The sequence below is a fragment of the Cyprinodon variegatus genome, unplaced genomic scaffold (assembly GCF_000732505.1).
Source record: "Cyprinodon variegatus isolate N-32 unplaced genomic scaffold, C_variegatus-1.0 Scaffold80, whole genome shotgun sequence".
In the NCBI taxonomy this organism is placed as follows: domain Eukaryota; kingdom Metazoa; phylum Chordata; class Actinopteri; order Cyprinodontiformes; family Cyprinodontidae; genus Cyprinodon; species Cyprinodon variegatus.
The window spans coordinates 550,167-571,578 of record NW_015150533.1 but is presented as its reverse complement, the minus strand read 5'-3'; the positions used below and the strand labels follow the sequence as shown (position 1 = coordinate 571,578).

General features: G+C 36.3%; 1 protein-coding gene across 1 annotated transcript in view; it reads right to left on the bottom strand.

The window, feature by feature from the left end:
- Positions 1-21,412, bottom strand: part of LOC107083661 (adhesion G-protein coupled receptor D2-like) — a gene marked incomplete at its 5' end in the record, with an annotated part of 108,313 nt that overhangs the window by 44,496 nt on the left and 42,405 nt on the right. Inside the window, 3 exons of the mRNA XM_015373041.1 lie at positions 2,963-3,107; positions 7,460-7,513; positions 20,279-20,320. Coding sequence (XP_015228527.1) covers positions 2,963-3,107; positions 7,460-7,513; positions 20,279-20,320 — 241 coding nt within the window. The remainder of the gene's footprint in view (positions 1-2,962; positions 3,108-7,459; positions 7,514-20,278; positions 20,321-21,412) is intronic.

The window sequence follows — 21,412 nt, the reverse complement described above, 5'->3', positions numbered from 1 at the left end:
AATTATTAATTCTCTCACAATATACTCAAGGGGATTGTTGGCCTCGTGGGTTAAAGCAGTGCGCTTGTGCTCTGAGAAGGTTGCAAGTACCGGGTTAGATCCCCACAGCCCTGTAACCCCTGATTGCTCCCCGGGCGCCACACAATGGCAGCCCCCTGCCATCCAAGGGGATGGGTTAAATGCAGATGTAAATTTCTCCAATTTTAGATCAATAAAGTTTAGTTAAAAAATATCAAAATACATGTTCTGTAAAAAAGTATTTTGACTACATACAAATCTATATCTACTGTAAAGAAAACATTCATAGTATCAAGGTGCAACTGATCAGAAAGTGGAAATTTCCTTTTTTTTTTATTCAAAGGAAATGTTTACCATGTCCTGCAATTTGAAAATCATATTTATTCAATTACAATTGTTAAAAAAATGTGAAAACCAAACAAAGCTAGCCTTTTTTTTTATTACACCTATTTTATAAAAGATATATTCCAGAAGTCCCCAGCAATGCTAACTTGTGCATAGAAATGATTTGACATGACAAGATGATTAGTCACAGGGCACTGACTGTGCAAATTTGTCTCCTTCATAAAATAACTGTATGGCACTGAGTGAGCTACATTCCCAGCACTTAATCACATAAAGCGGATTACATTTGCATGTTTCAGCTGTGAGGTAGAGGCAAACCAGAGGAGCAGCAAATTGACTTAATAATCTCATCTGACAAGTGACAATTTCTCCACTTCTGTTCTATCAGAAACATTATGTTTGCTGCTCAGTTTGATGCGTCTGGCTGCGCTGATGATTCAGCATGTAAATGTGCCATAGGGACTGATTTAACAACTTTGCTGTGAACGAGTGAAAGAACTAGTAATAATGTGGTGGAACGTGCAAATCACTGGCAAAGGAAAAATTGTAAATCAGATTGAACGGTGTTCACAGCAGCAATAAGGGCTGACAGCTCGCAGCCCATGCACTTTGTTGTATTGTATTTTTTGTATTATTTCACTATACAACTCAAAAAGTATTACTATCTGTAAAAGTATTTAGAGATTTAAAGATCCACTCTGTAAATGATTCCTAGTTACTGTTTTGTTTTAACCCAGGCCAGTTCTGTATAATTTAGAAACATACACACATATCATGTAAAATAAATATGTATATTTTTGAAAAGTAAATTTTTCAATATTTGAACTCAAAACACTACTTTCAAAAACAAACAATAAAACGGTATATTTTAAGTGATTGCTTTTCTTACTTTCTTTGATTATTACTTATAACTAATAGTACACAGACAGACAGACAGACAGACAGACAGACAGACACAGAATAATTTGTCTGTCAGATTTAGGAAAATCGGGATTCTTGCTGTATTTTGGTGAGCAAAACTCGAACAAAGTAGTGTCTGTCTGAATAGCTGTACTGTTTTTTAAACAAGTGGGCATAATATTATATTATGATAATATATATAAAACCCAAAACTGAAACTCAAACTGTTGTATTGGAATACAAACTCAATCTTTTTTTTTTGTCTCAATAGAACACAGACTCAATCCTTTTTGACTGGTTTTTGTTTAAAGAGGAAATAAGAAGGAGTAAAATTATATAATTGTGCATACACCCCATAAGTAAAAAAAAAAAAAATTACAAAAAAAAAATAATAACTCAAGTGACTGGTTTTAAGTTACAAAATGAAAGCAGAACTCGACCTCTCCTTCTTTCTTGGCCCTCTTTGAAACTGGTACCGCCAATCTTTTCCACAGTGAAACAAGGTTCATCTCTGCCAAGTTCAGCGTGGGTCAGGGAGCTGAACCAGAGCCAGGAAGTCTGGTTAGTGTTTAAGCTGAACAGAGCACTTCTGATTTCTGATTTCATTCAACAGTTAGCCGTTATTTTCTATTTAAGAATGCCTTGCTGTGATGCCTGGATGAAATCCCAACAAGGGAACAGATGGGGAGCATAATATAGTACTCTCACTATCTAGAATCAGGCAACACTCTTAACCTGTAACATATTCTGGAGGCAATTCTCTTATAAAAAAAAAAAGGAATAGGATGTGGCTTTAAGTGTATTACTACATGTCATACTGACTAAAAAAGCACTCCACATAGAGTCAGTCTGGGGACATTAGTCCAACAGCTGAAGGTTGGATGAAATGACAGTCATCCACTGGGACAATAATCTCAAACACACGGATAAAAAACCTTTTAAAATGCTCTTACAAGTTCTTAGGAGAAAACTAGGGAATGCAAAAAGGAAACTTGAACAAATAATTTCTCATAAATGCAACGATGTGAGGGCTAAAATTCCTGCACCTCTATTTACATAATGTGATGAGGTTAGACAAAGAGCAGTGTCCTACAACTATAACATCGGGTTTTTGCTAAAAAATAACAATATGTTTTCATATTTAAAAGAAGTACCTTTCTTTGACCTGGATAAGTGAGAACCTTCACCTTCATGAAGTACCTTTCTGCTTTTGAGTTATTAAATAAAATACATAATCAGTTGTTAATATGAAACAAGTTTTTTATATGTAGAAACTAACTAAAACGATGATTTTCAATTAAACCTTCAGCTTGTTTCAGTACATTAACATAGAGTAAAAACAAAAGAAACATCAAAAGGTACTTAACAAAATATAGTTTTATTCATTTTTTTCATTTACTTATTGTTAATGATTATAAATTATTTATTATTTGGGATGAAATAAGTACAAGGGGATAGGCCAAGATCTTTTATTTTTTTTATTTTTTTTTACCTCAGCCCATTTTTTTGATAAAAAAGTTCTCTATGTGTGTGTTATTTAAATTGGGCAGATGTGTATTTATATGTATACAAACTTTTGTCTGTGTATATTGATGTGTATTGGATTTGTTGCCTATCATTTACTTAATACGAAAAAAATAAAAAAATAATAATGTCAGGAAAAGACACTTAAACATAATAAAAGGAAATAAATGCTCACTCCTGCTCCTCTCCTCCTCCATCTTGGGGTAGGCCATGTTGCTGCTTGGGTAGGCGTCTTCCTCCTGGCTTGGCGTTGATCCAAGTGGATAACTTACAGGACGGGAGGTGGTTACAGAACTGGATGGTCGGGAGCTTGCACAGTTCTACAAAAAATTACCAGTTAGGAGATGATTTGTTAATTAAAAGAAGAACATTATTCGGTCCTCTTACCCTGTTGTGTTATAACATATAAATGTCCTTTAACTTTGTTTAAAATGTTCTTACTTTGAAACAAAGTTTCATATTAATACATGAAACTCAATGTAGAACCTTAGTTTATACGTGTTCATTATTTTTTATTCCCAATGCAATGGACTTTTTATTTAACAAGAATTACCTGATTTATTTCTGCTCTATGCTCCGTCTACATAGAGTTTGGAGGTTCCACCCATTCTTGTGTGGTTTCCCAGGTACCCAGGCTTCCTCCCATAGTCAAAAAGCATGAGTACTGACTTTTATTTCCAAACTGAAATTTTTTACATCAATGGTTGTTTGTATTTTGTGTCTCTGTTTTGTTTTGCAATAGACAGACAACTTGTCCATGGTGTACCACACCTCATGCCTAATGATTGCTGGGGACAGACACCAGCTCCCCCAAGACTCTCCATTGAAAAGTACATATAGACAATAGATGAAATGAAAATTTATTCAACCTGGAGAGACTCACACAGAGAAAAGCTGCAATTAGAAAATATTACATTTATATATACGGGTAACACAATCATATTCTGTAAAATATTTCTATCTAAGGAAAACCTGCTGATTGCAAGAATTCATTGAATCTCTCCAATCCCTCACATTAAGCATGCATAAAGCAAAAGCGGAAAGGAAAACTTCCTTTTAACAGGAGAAACTTCCAGTAGAACCAGGCTCAGTGTGAGCGGCCATCGACTCTTACTTGGAGAACAGGGACTTTTTTGTCAGTAGGTAACTTTACATCTGAGACCAGAAAAATGACATATGGGTTCTCCAAATGTCCATCTTAGGGCCCCTACTATTAAATATGTACCAGGTCCACCTGAATCAGCTTAAAACAGACAAAACATAAGTAACCATAACTATGCAGAGGACACAGAGCTGTACCTTCTGATGTCTCCAGATGGCTATGAACCCATTTAAGCAGTGGGTAAACACATAGAAAAAAAAAACAAAAAGAAAAAAAATTATTCATTGCTTTGCAAGAATCTTCTTTATCTCATTTTTTCCCTCAGTGTTTTATTGTTATTACACTGTCACAAGTACAAAGCAAAAAAATTAACTCTCTGCATTTTACCCGTCTCCATGGGGAGCAGTGGGCTGCCATTGTGTGGCACCGGAGAGCAGTGCAGGGATAAGGGTCTCTGTTTTTAAGTTATAAAAAGTGACCCAGAGTGGGTCAAACTCGAACAGGGGCTCGAACTCAGGACCTAAGGATTCCAAGCTCAATGCCCTAACCACTAGGCCACCATTCCAAAGCAGGCATTAGCATGAGGGATCTTGTCTAAGGACCCACACTGTCAGCCGGGATACAAACCCAGGCTTCCTGTTGCAGGACGGGTGACTTACCACTTGAGCTAGCCAGCCACTAAATCAACACAAATCCGAAATAAAAACTTTTGGATCAAGGAGGTGCATAAAGAAGGTAATAAGTCTGGTATCACCTGAAGAACATTTCCAAGATTAAATGATTAAAGTCTTAAAAGGCTTTTCTAAACTAATCCATGTTTTTATCTTTAGTTTATTTGATTACAGCCTTCATACTTCTGTCTAAAATATTAATCATACAGTGGTAGATTACCCAGAATGCTGCTGCCCACATCCTCACTAAAACTGAGTAGAGCATGTCAGCCAAGTTCTAAAGTCTGTCCACTGGCTTACCGTATATCAGAGAATATGCTTTAATATACTTCTGCAAGTCCTCTAAATAACTTAATGGCTTAGAACCAAAGTACATTACACCCTTCTTGTCAGTCTATCAACCATCCAGATCTCTCAGGTCTTCTGGCTTAAGTCTACTCTACAAAACCAAAAACGGATAAGCAACTTATAGTTCTCATGCTTCGCAAATTTGGAACAAACTCCTAGGAAAACTGTTAAAGTCTTGAAACCCTAAGTTGCTTTAAAAGCTAGGGGGAAAAGAAAATTATTTTAAGTTTGAAGTCCAGTTTTTTTTTTTTATCTGTTTCGATAATACCACTTCAATGACTCACCTCGTATTTTTATTTTTTATTTTCATCTTCGTGCAAAGCACTTTGATATGTCTTGCTACGGAAATGTGCTTTTTGTGACTGAAATCCCAAGCAACAAAAGCCTAACTTTGTTAAGGTGAGTCCTGCAAAAAATATGCAGTCAGTCCTGTCCACCTGTAAAATCTACTTATTTCATTTGATTGATTTGAAGTGTTATGTCTGATTTCTAAATATTAAAAAATAAAATCTCTTCCTTATTTATATCTATATTTCAAGGGTGTTATGGCCGGGAAGCAGCGGGAGGAGGGAGATTTTTATTTGGACTCTGCAAGTGACAGCTTTATTTCACAAAGCAATCTGACTGTGTGTGTGCTAAAGGGAGGTCAGGGTAGGTCAAGAGGTATGTAGCATCACACGGGCCGGCGACACAGCTAAAAGTGGCAATGTATGTCTGAGTATATTTATATATCCATACAACACAGCCGTTTTAGAAAGAGAGGATGATTTGTACACCCGAATATAGAACAATAAGGAGGAAGAGGTCGAAAGGGGTCGACAACAGTGTGGAATTTAAAAAGGTGCAATTTCCTGATTGGGTTTTATGGAATTTCATAAAAGAATTTTTCAAGGTTGTGTGTATCTTATCAAGGTGAAATAATCTATTTGTAAGTTGAATGGTTGGTTGTTGATTTAAACTACTTAAACTACTAAATACTTAAAATGTGCATGCTGTTAGAATATTGTAAATAATAGAAAATATCTGTTTTAAACCTTTCAAGAAAATCCAGTTTATGATTTTCTAGGAAAATATACATTTTCATATCAATCATGGAAAAATAGCAGGATTTTGTTTAGAACTGTTAATTTTGATTGAGACAAATTGAAAAGGAGACAAAGTTAAATATAGGTTTTCTATATTTAAATCCTTAAAATGGTTTATAAGTGAACTAACCCATTGGATTAAATCTTCACAGCCACATAAAACATCATATAAACCTCCTTTGTCTCTCACAAGTGCAATATGTCTCCAAATAACCCCATATGCTGTAACAGCATCAAAAATCCTCTTTACACTTCACCTCATAGGAGCAATACCCACTTCTATGTTTTACAACAAGAGGATATATAGGGGCATGTGCGGTCATCTAGAGCCAAATGTCTCCTATCTAACCACAGGACAGGTAGATAGTGTATTTCAACCAGGATTTATAGCACACAACAGCATTAGCTAAAACCTATCAGGTGATGGTGATGGCTTAAAAAAAAAAAAAACATCCTGCTGGTGGAACCTGGCAAGATTGGAAAATTTAAACGATGGGAGGGGAGAAGATGTAGTGAAATGATGCTAGTTGGGGGTTCCTCAATAATAACACCAGTAGCCAACATGTTAGGCTGCACCAGGTGGTAAACTCCGTACACGGACATTTACACATGAACTTTTTACCCTATTTGTTTATGTCCTCCCATCTTTAAGTTCCCATCTCAGGCTAGAAAAGGCCAAAGGGAAGTGTAAGGGCATGGTGAGTTTTCAATCTCCTGCTCATAAATGACTTCAAGGGAGAGGTTAAACTACATGTGTGTGGGTCAGATTGCAGAGGGAGGAGTAGGAATACGTATCTCCTGAGATTAAGTGTGACACAACAGCAAGACTGTGTGTGTGTATGTGTGTGGTTAGGGGGGGTCATATATGATGGAAGATGCACACAACGTGCACCCTGTGTTGTCGGTAGGAGAGGTTAGAGTGATGAGTGCGTGTTTATAAAAGGATAAGGTTCATAATTGCTACGTTAAGTGCAGGTATTGAGTCTTTGCATGTGCCAGACTTTTAAAAGGTGCTGCGTCTGCAACAATCTTTCTTTGGGAACAGACACGCAAACACACACAAGTAGTATGCCACAGTTTCAGCTAAACAGCAGCGTCCAACAGGGTATAAATACTGCTCTGACACTTTAATGTCAGGGGATGGCTTCTCCTGGATTAGAAACTTGTAACCCACTGCAGAGCTTGACATTGCTAGGATGAAGGTGATGCAATTTGGAAAAAGGGGAAGGGTTGAAGGGGTGTGGGGCTATTATTGGAGGGTCTATGTTTGATGTATAAGGGCATCTAACATAGACTGTCCACTAGTAAGGGGCTATTAGATGCTGCTTTGAGACTGGCTTTCATCGGCACAGAGGAGTTGCTTAATCCCATGAGAAGCAGAATTCAGTTAGTCACAGACACGTTTAACCACATAATCCAAAACAGCACTAGAAACTTTACTTCAATTAAAAATGAAAACCACTTACAGAAAAATTGAGCGCTTTTCTTCTTTCCTTGATTCTATTGACAGTACTCCAAACCTGGAAGAAAGAAATAGACAAAAGCAATAAATATAAATATATTAATACTTAATGAACCACATTTAGTGAATAAAAAGAAGATTAAAAAGTTAACACTAAAAAGTAAGAGAAAAATTGAATATTATTAAGATTTGTCTAAATTCATGATAATGGAAGAGCTTGTGTGGCGTAAATGTGCATGTGAGGATGTTCCAGTGTGTCCCAGTGCTAATGGGACTTGAAAGTGACACATAGAGCTGGTTCACTAAGGAGACGAGTTCAAGCTATCATCTGTCAACATGGAGCGGAGGGGCCAACAAATGGAGCTATTCGAGGAGAAGGGACCGCCCTAGCAGAACAGATTACATTTTTACACTCGAGATGAAACTGTGTACTTGCACACCTTTATTTAACACATATATAACACCACAAAAGACTTCCACTGATGTGTTGTGACAGACACATATGTGTACATTGAAAAATATCAATCACTAAAAACTAAACGGCATAACTGTATGAGGAAAATGTCTGTAAAAATGAAGACGGTTTGGGACAGGCTTATTGTTTCAGCTACTGAAAAGGTAAATGGAAGACGAGTAATGTTAAACTAATGGAATAGAATAACTGATCATAAATGATATGAGTACCTTCATTAAAATGACATTTTGGCAGTTTAATATATTCAGGAGCTTGTTAGATTTACACATCTGCCTCTTCTAAGGAACCCGATATCTGCCTCTTCAGTCATTGTGTTTTTCCTTTTGTTTTAACGGCATAAAAAATTTCTTTCAGCTGCATTAATCTGTGCAGGCCTGTGCAGACGCCATTTTTTTGTACATCATGTAAATAGCATTTTGAAGTGTCTTGTCACCTAAATTTTACTTTATAAATAAACTTGCCTCATCTAACCTTGCCTCCTTTGTGGCCACAGTGACCAAAGACAGTTTTTCATGACTTTGTACCTGACTTTCAAACATACTCAATATAGAATAAAAACTTTAGCAGCAATCACACTGAGGTTTGAGAAATCACTTTGCAGGTTGTAAGTATTTTCATTTGAATATCCTCTAACTTAAATTTGCATGGTTTGGTTATAAGAATATGATCTGCGCATTTTTAAGAACACACACAAAAAATGTTGCATATGCTTCTTGCTGAATTGTACACACAAATTGCTTTACACCATATATAAAGATTTGCTCTTCTTGTGAAAAACTGTCAGCGTAGTGTAGCAAAGGACCCATACACAGTCACATAGGCAGGCTGAGGGAGAATAGTGAGTTGTGAAGTTTAATGTAATGTAAGATTACATCGAGATTAGGGTTACAAAGCATGTACGGCCTTGAAAAAGGCATGACAAAGACTGTTCAGCGAAAAAAGCATGGAACCAGTATTCAGCAGAAAAAAAGATGTAATAAATTAAACCTGTAATAAACTAAACTAAAATAATTTAGAGCAAAATGACAAAGAATAACAAATTTAAAGAAAAAACAATTAATACGAACATGGAAAAAATTGGTGTGTTGAAAGAGCTTTGTGCTATCTGATCATTATCAGTCACCTGATTTAGCATGATTGTTAATTTCTAGGCTAGTGACCATAGTCACCAAATTGGCTGTTAAGTAGACTATCATCTTGCTATGAGGCGGCATGGAGTTAAAGTATGCTAGCATGGTCCGAATAAAATCTGTGGCAGTTCTTGGTCTTGTGTTCTTGTGAATTGGAACAGTGCTAGGGCTGAGGCTGATGACATTTCACGAGCACATGAGAACACAAGGCTCTTTTACAGAAGTCAATCTGACCAACCATGTCTTGCACAAACTGCATCCACACCCAAAACATTCCCACTTAGTCAATCCAAAGGCTCCCACCATAGGAAAATTAGCTATTATAAAAAAGCTAACCAAATGCAGAGTAAATGTAAGTCTTTTTGCAATACAAAGAGAAATAAGTTGCTCCAAAATAATGCTACTAACTTACAAGGTCATATACGTAGAATGGTTCAGTTTTCAAAAACTGAATTCTGATCAAATAATTTTGGTGGTGTCATGATCTTGGCACTGATGACTGACATAATGGTTCATTTCATTCACCTGCCTAGCTCCACCCAGTTTCTCATCATTGTATATCTTACCCACCATCTCCTGCCTCTAATTAAGTTGCTTACTCCCAGTAATCAGTGCCATATTATTCGAGCCTTGGGTGAGAGTTCTCTAGCATACCTGTTGTTGTTCTCAGTGCCTGATCCTGACCAGTCTATCCTCAGACCTGAGTCTGCCTGTACCTGTTTTGGATTTGCTTGACTGACCTGTCTTCTGATTCCTTCTGGTCTCTACCTTTGGACTGAATCTGGGTCTGCCTCCTGACTTCGACTTGGATTTCCCCTCAGTGCCTTTTCGGATCTCTGATCTTCTGGTCTGGACTCCTATTATTATAATTTGTCACCGGCTTTGGCCTCTTCTTCTAGAAACTCCTGCCTTCCTTCATCTGCTTGGTTGTGTTTGTCAGCCAGATCAACAGTCTCCAAGCTCTTGCTCCTCGAGCTCTCTGGACAGCGTTCACCCGCATGCTGTTGTTAGCCATCCGGTTGGATTCTGCTCCTTCTTGTTGGCACAGACCGCACACTAAAACCAGAGATTCCAGCCTTTGACGCCCTTGTTGCTTAGCTGCATATCAGAAGAATGTTAATAAAAGCTTTTGGGAATTACTCTAATCTGTCTGCTTTGAATTCTGGGTCCTCATTTCTGAGCCTTGACAGGTGGTGCCTTCTATTATGTGTTGTTGTAGATCTAGAGTTGTAGTCTGATTTTTATATTGCTGTATTACTAAATCATATTATAAGATTTTTATATTGCTGGTCATTTGTTCCCTTTTTTCCTTATGAAAAGTATAACTTTTTATAACTTTATGATAATTAAACATTTTAATAACCTATGGTAAATTGCATAGTGTGTATTAAGAGATGTCATATGGTGCAGCTTTTATTTGTGAAGGGAGACTTCAATGATAACCTTTCTGGTACAGATGAGCTCTGCAAGCCTGTGTGTGTCAGTGCTATTTTCGTGCACATCATCTGTATTAACTGTAAATTTGTAGCGGCTAGGCACTCATCACAACCACCTATCCCTGTCCAGCCCACAACATTAGTGAATGTACATCACGGCTCATTGCTTCATTAAGTCAACAAGAGTTATAAATTATGACACCACACAAACCACACATTTCAGAGACAGCATGCGTATACAATGGATGCTTTGCATACAAACCACTGCTGAAGGCCCAATATATAGAGAAAAGGGCAGAATCAGATGTGCAACCTGTTATCATTTCTGACAACACCCTAATAAGGCCTTCAATATGATACATATGTGAGTAAAACAACACTGTCTAACATTATTTAAATTGGAAATAACGACTTTGGGATTTCACTGATATCAAAAGCAGCCTGCATGCTGAGACAATTACGTGACACAACTTAATTAATCATTTGACAATGAGGGGAAGGGCATTGTTTTAGATTATCTTAATGTATTTAAGGTGGTATGAGCAGACTCAAGGTTTAGAAGTTTTACATAGCATGCAAATGCTATTCAAGCAATTTCCATATAAAAGTACTGCACCAAACAACACCTGCCCAAATCCTTGGAGTTGATAGAAATAAAGGGTCATCAAAGCATGGAATCACAAGGTGACCACCAAGGAAAAGGTAATTGCATGTATAATGGAGAGCTATCTTCGGGTAATTAGCAATTAAGCATTACATTTTCAGTAAATAGCAGTAGATGAAGTCTATACTCCATACAAAGGCTTGTTATTATTAAGCTTGAAAGTAAGCTGATGAATACATATTCCGACTTTCAGGCAAATGTTAATTCACTACAATATTTTTGCATATCAAAGGAACATTTCCTTGTGAATTTATTTACAAAGGATTAACAATCAAAAGTACAATTAAAAAATGAGTAATGTCAATCATTTCTGCACACCTGACAGGATATCAGTGGTCATTTAATGTTTCATGTCAACGTGGAAAATTGAAAACACATTAAAAGTGAACCAGAAGGCCAGTATACATTGTTTTACTCACTAGAATATCAACCCCTGGCCAGAACCAGAGGATGGGTCCAGCCTGAAGGGTGAATTTAAAATTTGAAAAAAAAAAAAAAAAAATGGACAAACATGAATTTATATTTATTAAAGTGCTTGCCATCCATCCTTCCATCTCCAGTTGCACTGTAGAAGACATGTCATATCACCGAGTCAGCCTGAATGCCAGATGGCAGCAGTGAGTCCTTTGCAGTTAAGTTTAAATTATGCACTCTACCTCATTCTCAACATGCTGCCACAACATTTTTAGCAAAAAAAAATCAAAAAGTTGATATAGTATGTAAAAATGTACAAAAAAAACCACAATGTCCATGACCTTCATTTGGGAAAGTCAATGTGTTTGGAACAAGTTTCCTAAAAAATATATTTGTTATGAGACCAATCACGGAAAAAATATGAAAGCTTGCAGGACAACTCACAGGAGACAAGATCACTGAATTGCTGGATATTTTCACGCAGCTCAGAGGTCAGTGAAGCAGCTGTAAAAGCCCTAGATACTAACCAATGAGCGTTAGAGTCAAGGCTGTATGCTGGTGGTGAGTTTATTAAAACATGCGTGATGAATATTGCTGATCTCCTTTGTATGAAGTAGTAATGGGTATGTTACTCACAGTAAAGATAATTACAAGTCATAGTTAATAATAACTTCTACCAAAAATTAACAGGATTCAAAACTCAGTTACTGCACAGTCAGATAACAGGCTATTACGTAAAATAACTATGCAGTTACTTCTTATGTTTCAAAAAGTGTGACGCATCAATTATTTGATCACATCAAAAGTTGTATTGCTCTAAAATGGGAAAAAAGATTTTGGAGATAACTTTGTTCAAGCTGTAGTTACGCCTCTATGTCAGAAGGGCGTTGCTCTGTAAGACAGAATACAGATGTGACAGGCAGCCTTCTCCTTTATAGTAGGAGCAAGTAAAGATAATCTTCAGCAGTCATCAGTCTCATTCCCTGTTTTAGTTCTGTTTTCCTTTAGTAACCTGAGAGAAATGTCATAAAAGTGGTTATAAAAATTACTTATAAGAAACACTGGTAAATGTTAATGCATGAATGTATTTTCTTAAAACCTAAATGTTGTGAAAAGACTGGAAAGTTCAGCTCAGGGCATTGCAACAGGCGCCATTTTGTTTCAAGCGTATTACTTAAACATTTTGTATCCTGACATTCTTTAGGGTATGAAATATGCATTTATTGTTAATGAACATGTGCATAACGGATCTGAAGGTATCTTAAAATAAAATAAAAAAGCAAAAGCGAAGCCTGCCATTATACATGTTTTACTTTCATTAAATTGTGAGCTGTTAAACGAGGTGGTTGTATACCAAGCACTGGTGGATGTAGGAAAAGGCAGTGAAGCTGTGAGCAGTGACAGGGTATCTTTTTTTTTTACAGCAGAATAAATAAGTCAAATGCATGTTATGTGTTTGACTATATGCATATGTGATCTAAAGGTCAATGCACATAAAGGAAATTAGTATATGGCAGAGGCAACGTATAGAAAAACTGTACTGGTTCTCTGTCTCATTATTTCCCTGTGATTATTTTATAATGAGCTTAAAAGGCCCAAAACCAAAATCCTGAGACTGTTATAAATGTCAATTAATTTGGAAGACTTCCCTGTAATCACATTGTTGAACCCTAACAGTTTAGTATTCAAATAAAAAATGTTAAACTAACTATTTAAATAATGAAATAAATAATGAAAAGGACTATATATATCTGAAAGCATTGTTTACCAATCTACAATATTTTGGTATATAGAGTCAAAGCCCTCAATTGCAATATATTTATGTAGATCACATATTTATTTTATTATTATAGATATCATGTTTAATGTCTATAATAAAAAAAAGCCAACCAGATGTTTTAGAATTTAATTTATCATTGATGTTAAGTCGTTTCAATTTTCTATTAAACAATGGTATAATGCTGAAAAATAATATTTTTCCAGCAATTCAAAGCTTGTTCTCAAAATAAAATATACATAGTTTCGAGTTCAGAAATATAAAATAAACTGACTCACTCTGTTCTAAAAAAAAAATGAATAAATACAGCAAGGATATACTTTCAGTATTTCCTTTTAAAAAATGATAACATAATAAGCAATAAAATCGGGAAACATAGAAAAAGAAAAGCACAGTGTATTGGACATGAACCCAATTGTCAATCAATGTTGTTGATGGTTGAGACATTAGAGTCTGAGACATTAAAGATGCTTATAACAGATGTAGAAAAAGTATTTGTTCTTGGACATAAGGTGCAAATCACTGGAACATTTTGTCTTTGTTTTTAGGGAGTGTTATCATTTTAGGAATGCAATCAATTAATCTGTGGGGCTGCTGAAAAAGTGGAATATATATAGGGCCAAGTTAACATTGGGGCCAGGTCATTTGTTCCATTTTCTTGATACAAGCAATAATATCAAGCTCAACTTGGCATATTTATTTATGCAGTAAATGAAACATCATCGGGGAATCTTAAGTTTTTGAGTCTATAGTGTAACAGCTGAGGGCGTTTTCAGCTCCCTTGTTGATGCACTTTCTGTCAAGACTGAAAAAGGAAGGCCTATATCCAGATGCTGATTTTTGGTACATTTTAGAAACGCTTCTAAATTAAATTTAGCAAAAAAGCTGCAAAATAAGTTCTCACACTTTTCGGCCTACGCAGGAACCGTTGAGCCTGGAGCAGATGGCTTTCAGAATACCAGCTTTTTTCATTTGAATCTTTCTGAGCCGATTCCTTAACCTGCACATTTTAAAAGGACCATTTGGAGTTTAGGGAAGTCATGTGCTGTAGGGGTGGGTGTGCGGGTTTCACATGAGAAGAAATAGATGGTGGCTGTGGGCCAGATATATGGGTGGAGGGAGGAAGGTCACTGTTGTGGTTCTCTTCTTGTAAAAGGAGAAGAGGCTGCAAGATTGTTGCTAGCACAGCAGGGTGGACTACTAATGGCTCAAATCTATTAAAAAAGTAATAAAGTCACCTTGTTGTCCAAAAATTGTTATTAAGCTACTCCAAACATTTTGTAGATTTATATGCAGTAGTCGATCTTCTTCACCCCTTGGTGTCCTTTATCTCCTAAGCTCAATCTCCATGACCCAAAGCTTATCCTTTCTTTAATTATATTGACCTGAAAACTGCCTCAAATATGATCTGTTTAACTGTTTGTCTCTTAAAGACAAAGCCACCCATGGAACTAGTCTACATACCTCTCTCAGAAGTTTTTTTTTTCTTCTTTTTACAATTGCTACATGCATGCTCAGTATTAGGGATTATTGCAAAGTCAACATCATATGCAAGCAACTGTCCACTGTCACAACATGCTTTTTCAAGTGGAGTGAATCCTGCAGGTCAACTCCAGTTGATCTAATGCCTTACAAAAACTATACATCATTCGAAGCTAAACGTAGTAATTAAGTGTCTCCCTGGTGGGTATTTGTGTGATTTGATTGTTCAGTAGCACAATTTTCATTACCTTTCTAAGCCGTTAGACACATAAAAAAATGTAATTTTTAAAAGCTCAGAGTGTAATTTAATGCAAATTTAGCAGGGTAATTTAACTTTCCTGGGGTTCAACTTTTAGTGGTTGGGGTAGGTACAAATTGTTGGCATGACAGGGTTGTGTGCTGCAAAATATTTCATACTGCATTGTGCCACCAGCAGCGACAGAAGCTAAAGCTGAATGTAAAACTTTATTCGTTTATGAAATTAATGTAACACAAAAAGTAGATCAAAGATGTTATAAGCAATGATTTAAGCAATGCTCAAAACCTTCTCTATGCAGTAGGTTTTTTTTTTTAATTTAGCCTACTTTGAAAATGTGTGGGGTTTTTTTAGATGTTTTGGAGCTGCTAAGCTCTGTGCTGATGGACCTTAAGTTGGACTGGGATTCAACAATACAATACCACCTGGCAGCCATTTCTTTTGTACTTTGAGACAGATTTCTCCTGAGTATATAGCCCCCCTCTTACAAAAGATGTGTTGTTAGCGCCTTTTATCATTTTTATTTTGTTTAATTGTTGTTCTTATATGTTTAAAACAAAAAAAAGATTTGAATAATAAGTTGGACTGCGATTTACCTTCTAATTACTGACATGTTGTCAGCCCTTTACTCTTTTCCTCTCTACGTATTATCTGTTTGTAGCTGCTAAAAATTAGATATAAAGTCTTTATAAAGTTGTTCGATAACTGCACTAACCAAAATAAAATGTAATTCTTTCTGTAAACAGTTGATATTTTAATGCAGGAATCCCACATTGTGTTGCAGCAATTTTCCTTTACATTACAAATATTTTTATATCTCAGCAAGCTTTTCAGACGGCAAAATCTTTATAGAAATAAGAAAATATTTCAATTAACTACCTCTGATGCTCAAACAGAACACTTCTCCCTGTACATCAAAAACATTGATATCTCGAAAACTATTTTTTTAATGAAACCTAATTTGATGGAGTGTAAACTCTTTATCATTCTTGTTTTTAATGGTTAAAGCAGATAAATCTTCAGTAGGAGAAAATGATGATAAACAATTCACTGTACTTGACAAAGTATTTTACCTGATGCTAGGAATTTAAGGAAAAAGTTTGCTTATGAATGTTTTGTGACTGCTTTTAAATTAATTGCAAAGTTTTACAGCAACAGCAAGCCAAATGCATGTTAACAAGAATAACACATGTTGCTGTGTAATGTCTGTTTAGATTTCTTCACTGCCTTGAACAGAAGAAGGGTTTTATCTCTTGATAGGGTTTAAAAAAAGATCGCTCAGGTTTTTCTTTTATATTCTCTTTAGTTTCTTATCCCACCACTCGCTGTACGGACGGTGTACAGCACTTATCTTCATAACCTTATCATATACCATAAATAAATTATCTGTGCCTTTCAGAGCAATGGGAAAGGTAGTCATACAAATTCCTTGGAATTCCTTATGAGCAGATAAAACAAATCCAAGGTCTTTAATTCCTGCAGCTTGAGAAAGTTTAAATAAAAAAATAAACATTCTCTGCTTGTTTAATTGTCTGACTGAAACTAATTAAAGGTAATGATAATCAGTCCTGGGTTTATTCTATAGAATTTTGTATACGCATTTATATTTTGCACATAGGAAATTTATAGATTCCAAGGTTTAGTAAGACATCCAAAACAGAAGGTGGGCAGATTAAGTCAACATAAATGGGCCGCTTTTAAATAATTATGGTTCAGAAAAGGCTAAATATGATTATACAAAAGAGGTTTCTCATGAAAGAACATAAGTTATTTAAATACCTCAACATTAAAGAAAACTTAAGAAATAGAAAAACTTATTTCGGCACATTAAAAGGGCAACTTAAGCAAGAATGTGTGTTAATTTATTTGACAATGTAAGGGGTCAACCTTTCCAGCATTTGTATTGTCAATGCATTGCCTATGACTCAGGGACAGCTTTTCATGCTTTGAAGAAGACATGAATAGAGACAAGACAGAGAAAATACAAAAAAGGCAGGAAATTGAAATGTTGTGTGAGAGAAATAGCATCTTGGATGTTCAGATGGACGGAGGCACTGATTGAGTTCCATAAAAGATTGAAAAGTGTGAGGTCACGTAATGTTGCCTATTTACCTTGTAAATGTTGCATCTGAAACAACAAAAGACAAATGACCTTTGAATACATCAGAACTGAAGGCTCATCAACTGAGTTTTATTCAGGCCACAGATGAGATGATTGCTTGTTAGATTTATTTTTATTGTATTGCAAGGATTTCAACTTGCTTTTGCTTCTTTGCATGATATGTTGGTACCTTTGAGTGATTAAATTACATTTTTGATCATACACATCATATGAAAATTGGCATTCCTGCATTTAAATGTTGTAGGAAGTTGGAAAAGCTATTCTTAAAGTTTGAAGTCTTAAATCAATGCATTTATTAATTCAAAATAGACTCCAACCTTGAAAATGTGTTCTATCTTAAAAAGAGGCTCCCTGTGAACCAACTGCAATGTTTCTCAATGCAAAGATCATTTAGAGCACTGCATATTTCAATCTGACAAACTCACATGGACAGAAAAGGACAATTAGAAGAATTTTATTGATACAATTATTTTAAGACGTTGCCGCTCAGACCTTGGCAGGAAACATTAGCACTGAATTCTACTTTAATATGCTTAAGCAGGTGTATGAGAACACCCCCCGCCTTCAAACTGGTGATGAAGAGGAGACAGATGAAGTTGGTCAGTCCATAGACTGCTGGTTGGCGAGACAATCTGCTTTATCTGAATCGGTGAGATTCAGTAGACTGCGTGAGCTGATACTAGTGCTTCAATTGAGACCCAGAGGATAGATGTCCACCTTGGATAAAAACAGGTTGTATGAACCTGTCCATGATGAGCAAGAATGAAGCAACAATGGAGAGGAAAAACTCCCCTTTGGGAAGAAACCTCTGGCAGAACCAGGCTCAACATGGCGGTCTTCTGCCGGACCAGTTGAGATGTGGTGGGGAATGCAGTAAGAGTCAGAGAGGAATTACACTCCGATAGGAAGCATCATGGAAAAGCCAGAAGGAGCTTAGCTACGATAGTGGAGAAGGGGATGGAGGTGGGTTGAATCTGGGTCATCCGAGTCAAATGAGATGACTCATGTAATTACTGCTTGGACTTGGCTGGGTAACAGGCAGAGTCGTGGATTTGGAGACATTTTAAGATGAACTCTGGATGCTGACTGAGCTTGGTGGAGGTGCGGTTAAAAGCTGATTGTTTTCCATCAGAGGCAGATAAGCATCTGATGAGGAAGCAAGTAATTTAGTTTCTTCAGTTAAACTTCCGACTAGACTTCATATTAAAGAGGGGGAATGACACCCAACGGTGGAGCCATTTAAAAAAAAATATCATTGAATATCTTGTAGTCTGTGCACACTATACATTGGGGTTTATTAGAGCGGGGTTGACATCTCCTTCATAGCTACGGCCGACTGTCTTTACTTGATTTTTTTGCCTTTTTTCCCCATGGTGCACAATATGAGTGCAAACGTTCTGCATGGCACTTTTTGTCCGTCATCAACAAACAGTGCTTATTTACCACATTGGCAAACTTTCAGAGTAGCAGAGACTTTTTAAAAATGTCCTTGCATTCAAAGAGGACAGAGTCCTTTCTTTTTCTTATTACATGTATTCCGTGTTCACCCAATCTCAGCTCAGACCTCTTAACTGGAGCTGATGCAGAATTCAATATAATAGTTTTATTTTTAAGTTTTCATACTCCCTAAATTAGAAATGGTAAGTATCTGCAAAAATATCAATGTGCTTACTTCTAGCATGCACCTTACTGGCAGACATGCATAAGAAAAACATGTGCTGAGCCAAACAAAGATGGCACAAAAATCAGCTTTTGGTTTGCTCTCCTCACTATGCTGAGATTTGTGCTATTTTTCTTGTGGCTCATTACAATTGCCAACAGTGTCCAAAGATTTTGCTAACTTTTTTTTTTTTTTTTTTTACTGCTGAGCAGAATAATTGAATGCAGTAATAAATAAATAAGATTAAAAAAAAGGGATCAATGAGGAAGTAAACCACTTAAAATAAGATTCTCTACATACATGTCCATTTTGGAGCAAATGTTTTAAGTTTTAGGAAATATTTTCATGTGTAACAAAATCTGCATGCATCTCTTTTACTGATAGAACAAATATAAAATTATTTAATTGTGACTGGAGGGATCACATTACCCTGTCTGAGGGCAGCACAAGAGGAGAAATATGAACTGGTGAGGAATACAATGAATGATAAACAAGTGCTGTTGGCTGCCTATATGCTTTTAATGCTAGTACATGAAACTGGTAAAAACATCACCCAAGTTGTCATTGCAGTCCCTCTTAGGGACTGATTCAACATGGTCAAATAAAATGTACCCCTCCTACCTTAAAGTATTTATTGTTTAAAACTGAATTGATAATGTTTTATTTCAGACTAAAAAGATCAGGGAACACAGGGAAAACCATTTCAATAGTAGGTTTGAAAACTTTATTTTAATCATTTTTTTCCACTTTTAAAAACAAAATTGAAAATCCCCAAGTCCTGTTTTCTTCCTTTTTAACAATTTACAGCATGGTGGCACTATTTTTTAGTTTTTACACAAGCGGTCTATACAATAAAAAGTCTCAGAACTACTGTAAGAACCCATTCAAATAACCACATCCAACTGTTCTTTTTTTATATGTTTTATAAATTGTACATTGTAAACTGCATTTATTGCACACATTTTTACTTTTCTTTTTTCTTTCATCCTGCTATGGTTGCTGCACTGGGCCATACAAAGCCCTGGCCAGGAGCTTTGTCAGGATGCTAAATGGAGGGCCGTGAGTTTAAAAACTTAAAGAGGCAGTGAAATATTAGCCAATGTGGGTGAGGAATGAGTGGCTGAGAAGCGCAGCGTGTCAGTGTTAAATGGTCGGACTCGGATGCATATAAGTTAGTCCAAGCATGAAGGGCAGTGGGACGCTCGCGTGGAAGCGATGTCCCATCCCCTCACTCCACTCACCCACACAAAACACGTTCAAGCACACACAACCCAGAGCCCCCCAACCACCCCACACACACACACGCACACAGACACCCCGTCACACAGCTTTTAAGCAAGAAGCCCATCAGAAACTTGTCATTTCTCTCATTCACTACGACAGCCTTGAGACACAATGCAGACTTACCTCTGTGTTGTACACCCCATAGATCAGAAAGATGAACAGGCCCTGCAAGCATAGACAAAGAAAGAGGGGAGAAAAAGGAGGACAAAGTTGTAACTGTTGTTTTCTCTGTTATCCTCTTTTGTTACATAAATGTAAAAGTAATAATAACGAATTAATTGATGAGTACAGGTAATGCACAATACAATGAGAGATGACTAAGAACTTCTGTAAACTCAATGATATAGGTGAGGCCAAGTTTTCTCTATAAAATCTTGCGTTAAAAGGTAAAATATAAGGTTTTAAACAGACTGACTCAGCTAAAAAAAAGATTACATTATCATGTTCCTTTTTATTTTTTTTACGTAAATGGAAATACAAATTTTTAAAAATTACTAAATTGAATTAGAAAAAGTAATCTATTAAAAATCCAGACACACATACACAGCTATGTTCACACAAAGAGAGCAACAAGGGCCAGACAAGACTATCAAGAAAAATCACTAAAGGAGAGGAGAGAAAAAGAGAGGCAGGGGGAACATAATGAAAAAAATGACAGACAAAAGAAGATATTTCATGCTCACAAAACTCACGGCTAGTACCCAGTGTCCAAGAATGCTATGCCCTTGGAGACAAAAAAGCCTGCACTTTTGGTCGCAATGGAAAAGAAAGGGGCATTTTCATTCAAATCCAGTTTGGCATTTACTGAATGTACAAGCTGTGCATTCGCCTTCAGTCCATAATGTAATCCTTTAGCCTCAATGAAAACAGTAGAACAACAATCTCCGTGCACTGATTGAACCTGGCCACTAAAGATGTACCGAGGAAAGAATGAAAAGGCAGTTAAAATCCTATAAATTTCAAGGCTGATGGACACACTGGATGCTTTGATAAGAACAGAATGTCAATGTGGACTGAGATACAACAAACACGAGCACAAAAAACTTTTAAAAGTACATCTCTCTCATTTCGCTGCCAAGTATTTGTGTTGCTACACTGTTGGAAAAAGCAAAGGTAAGGACACATTACAAGGACCAGGCCAAGCCAAGTAGATGCATCAATCAAAATGGATTGGCATTCAATTCTTCCAGAAGATCTAGATGTATCAGCATTAAAATGATGTGAGCACATATGTGACAACGGCTGGCAAAGACCTGT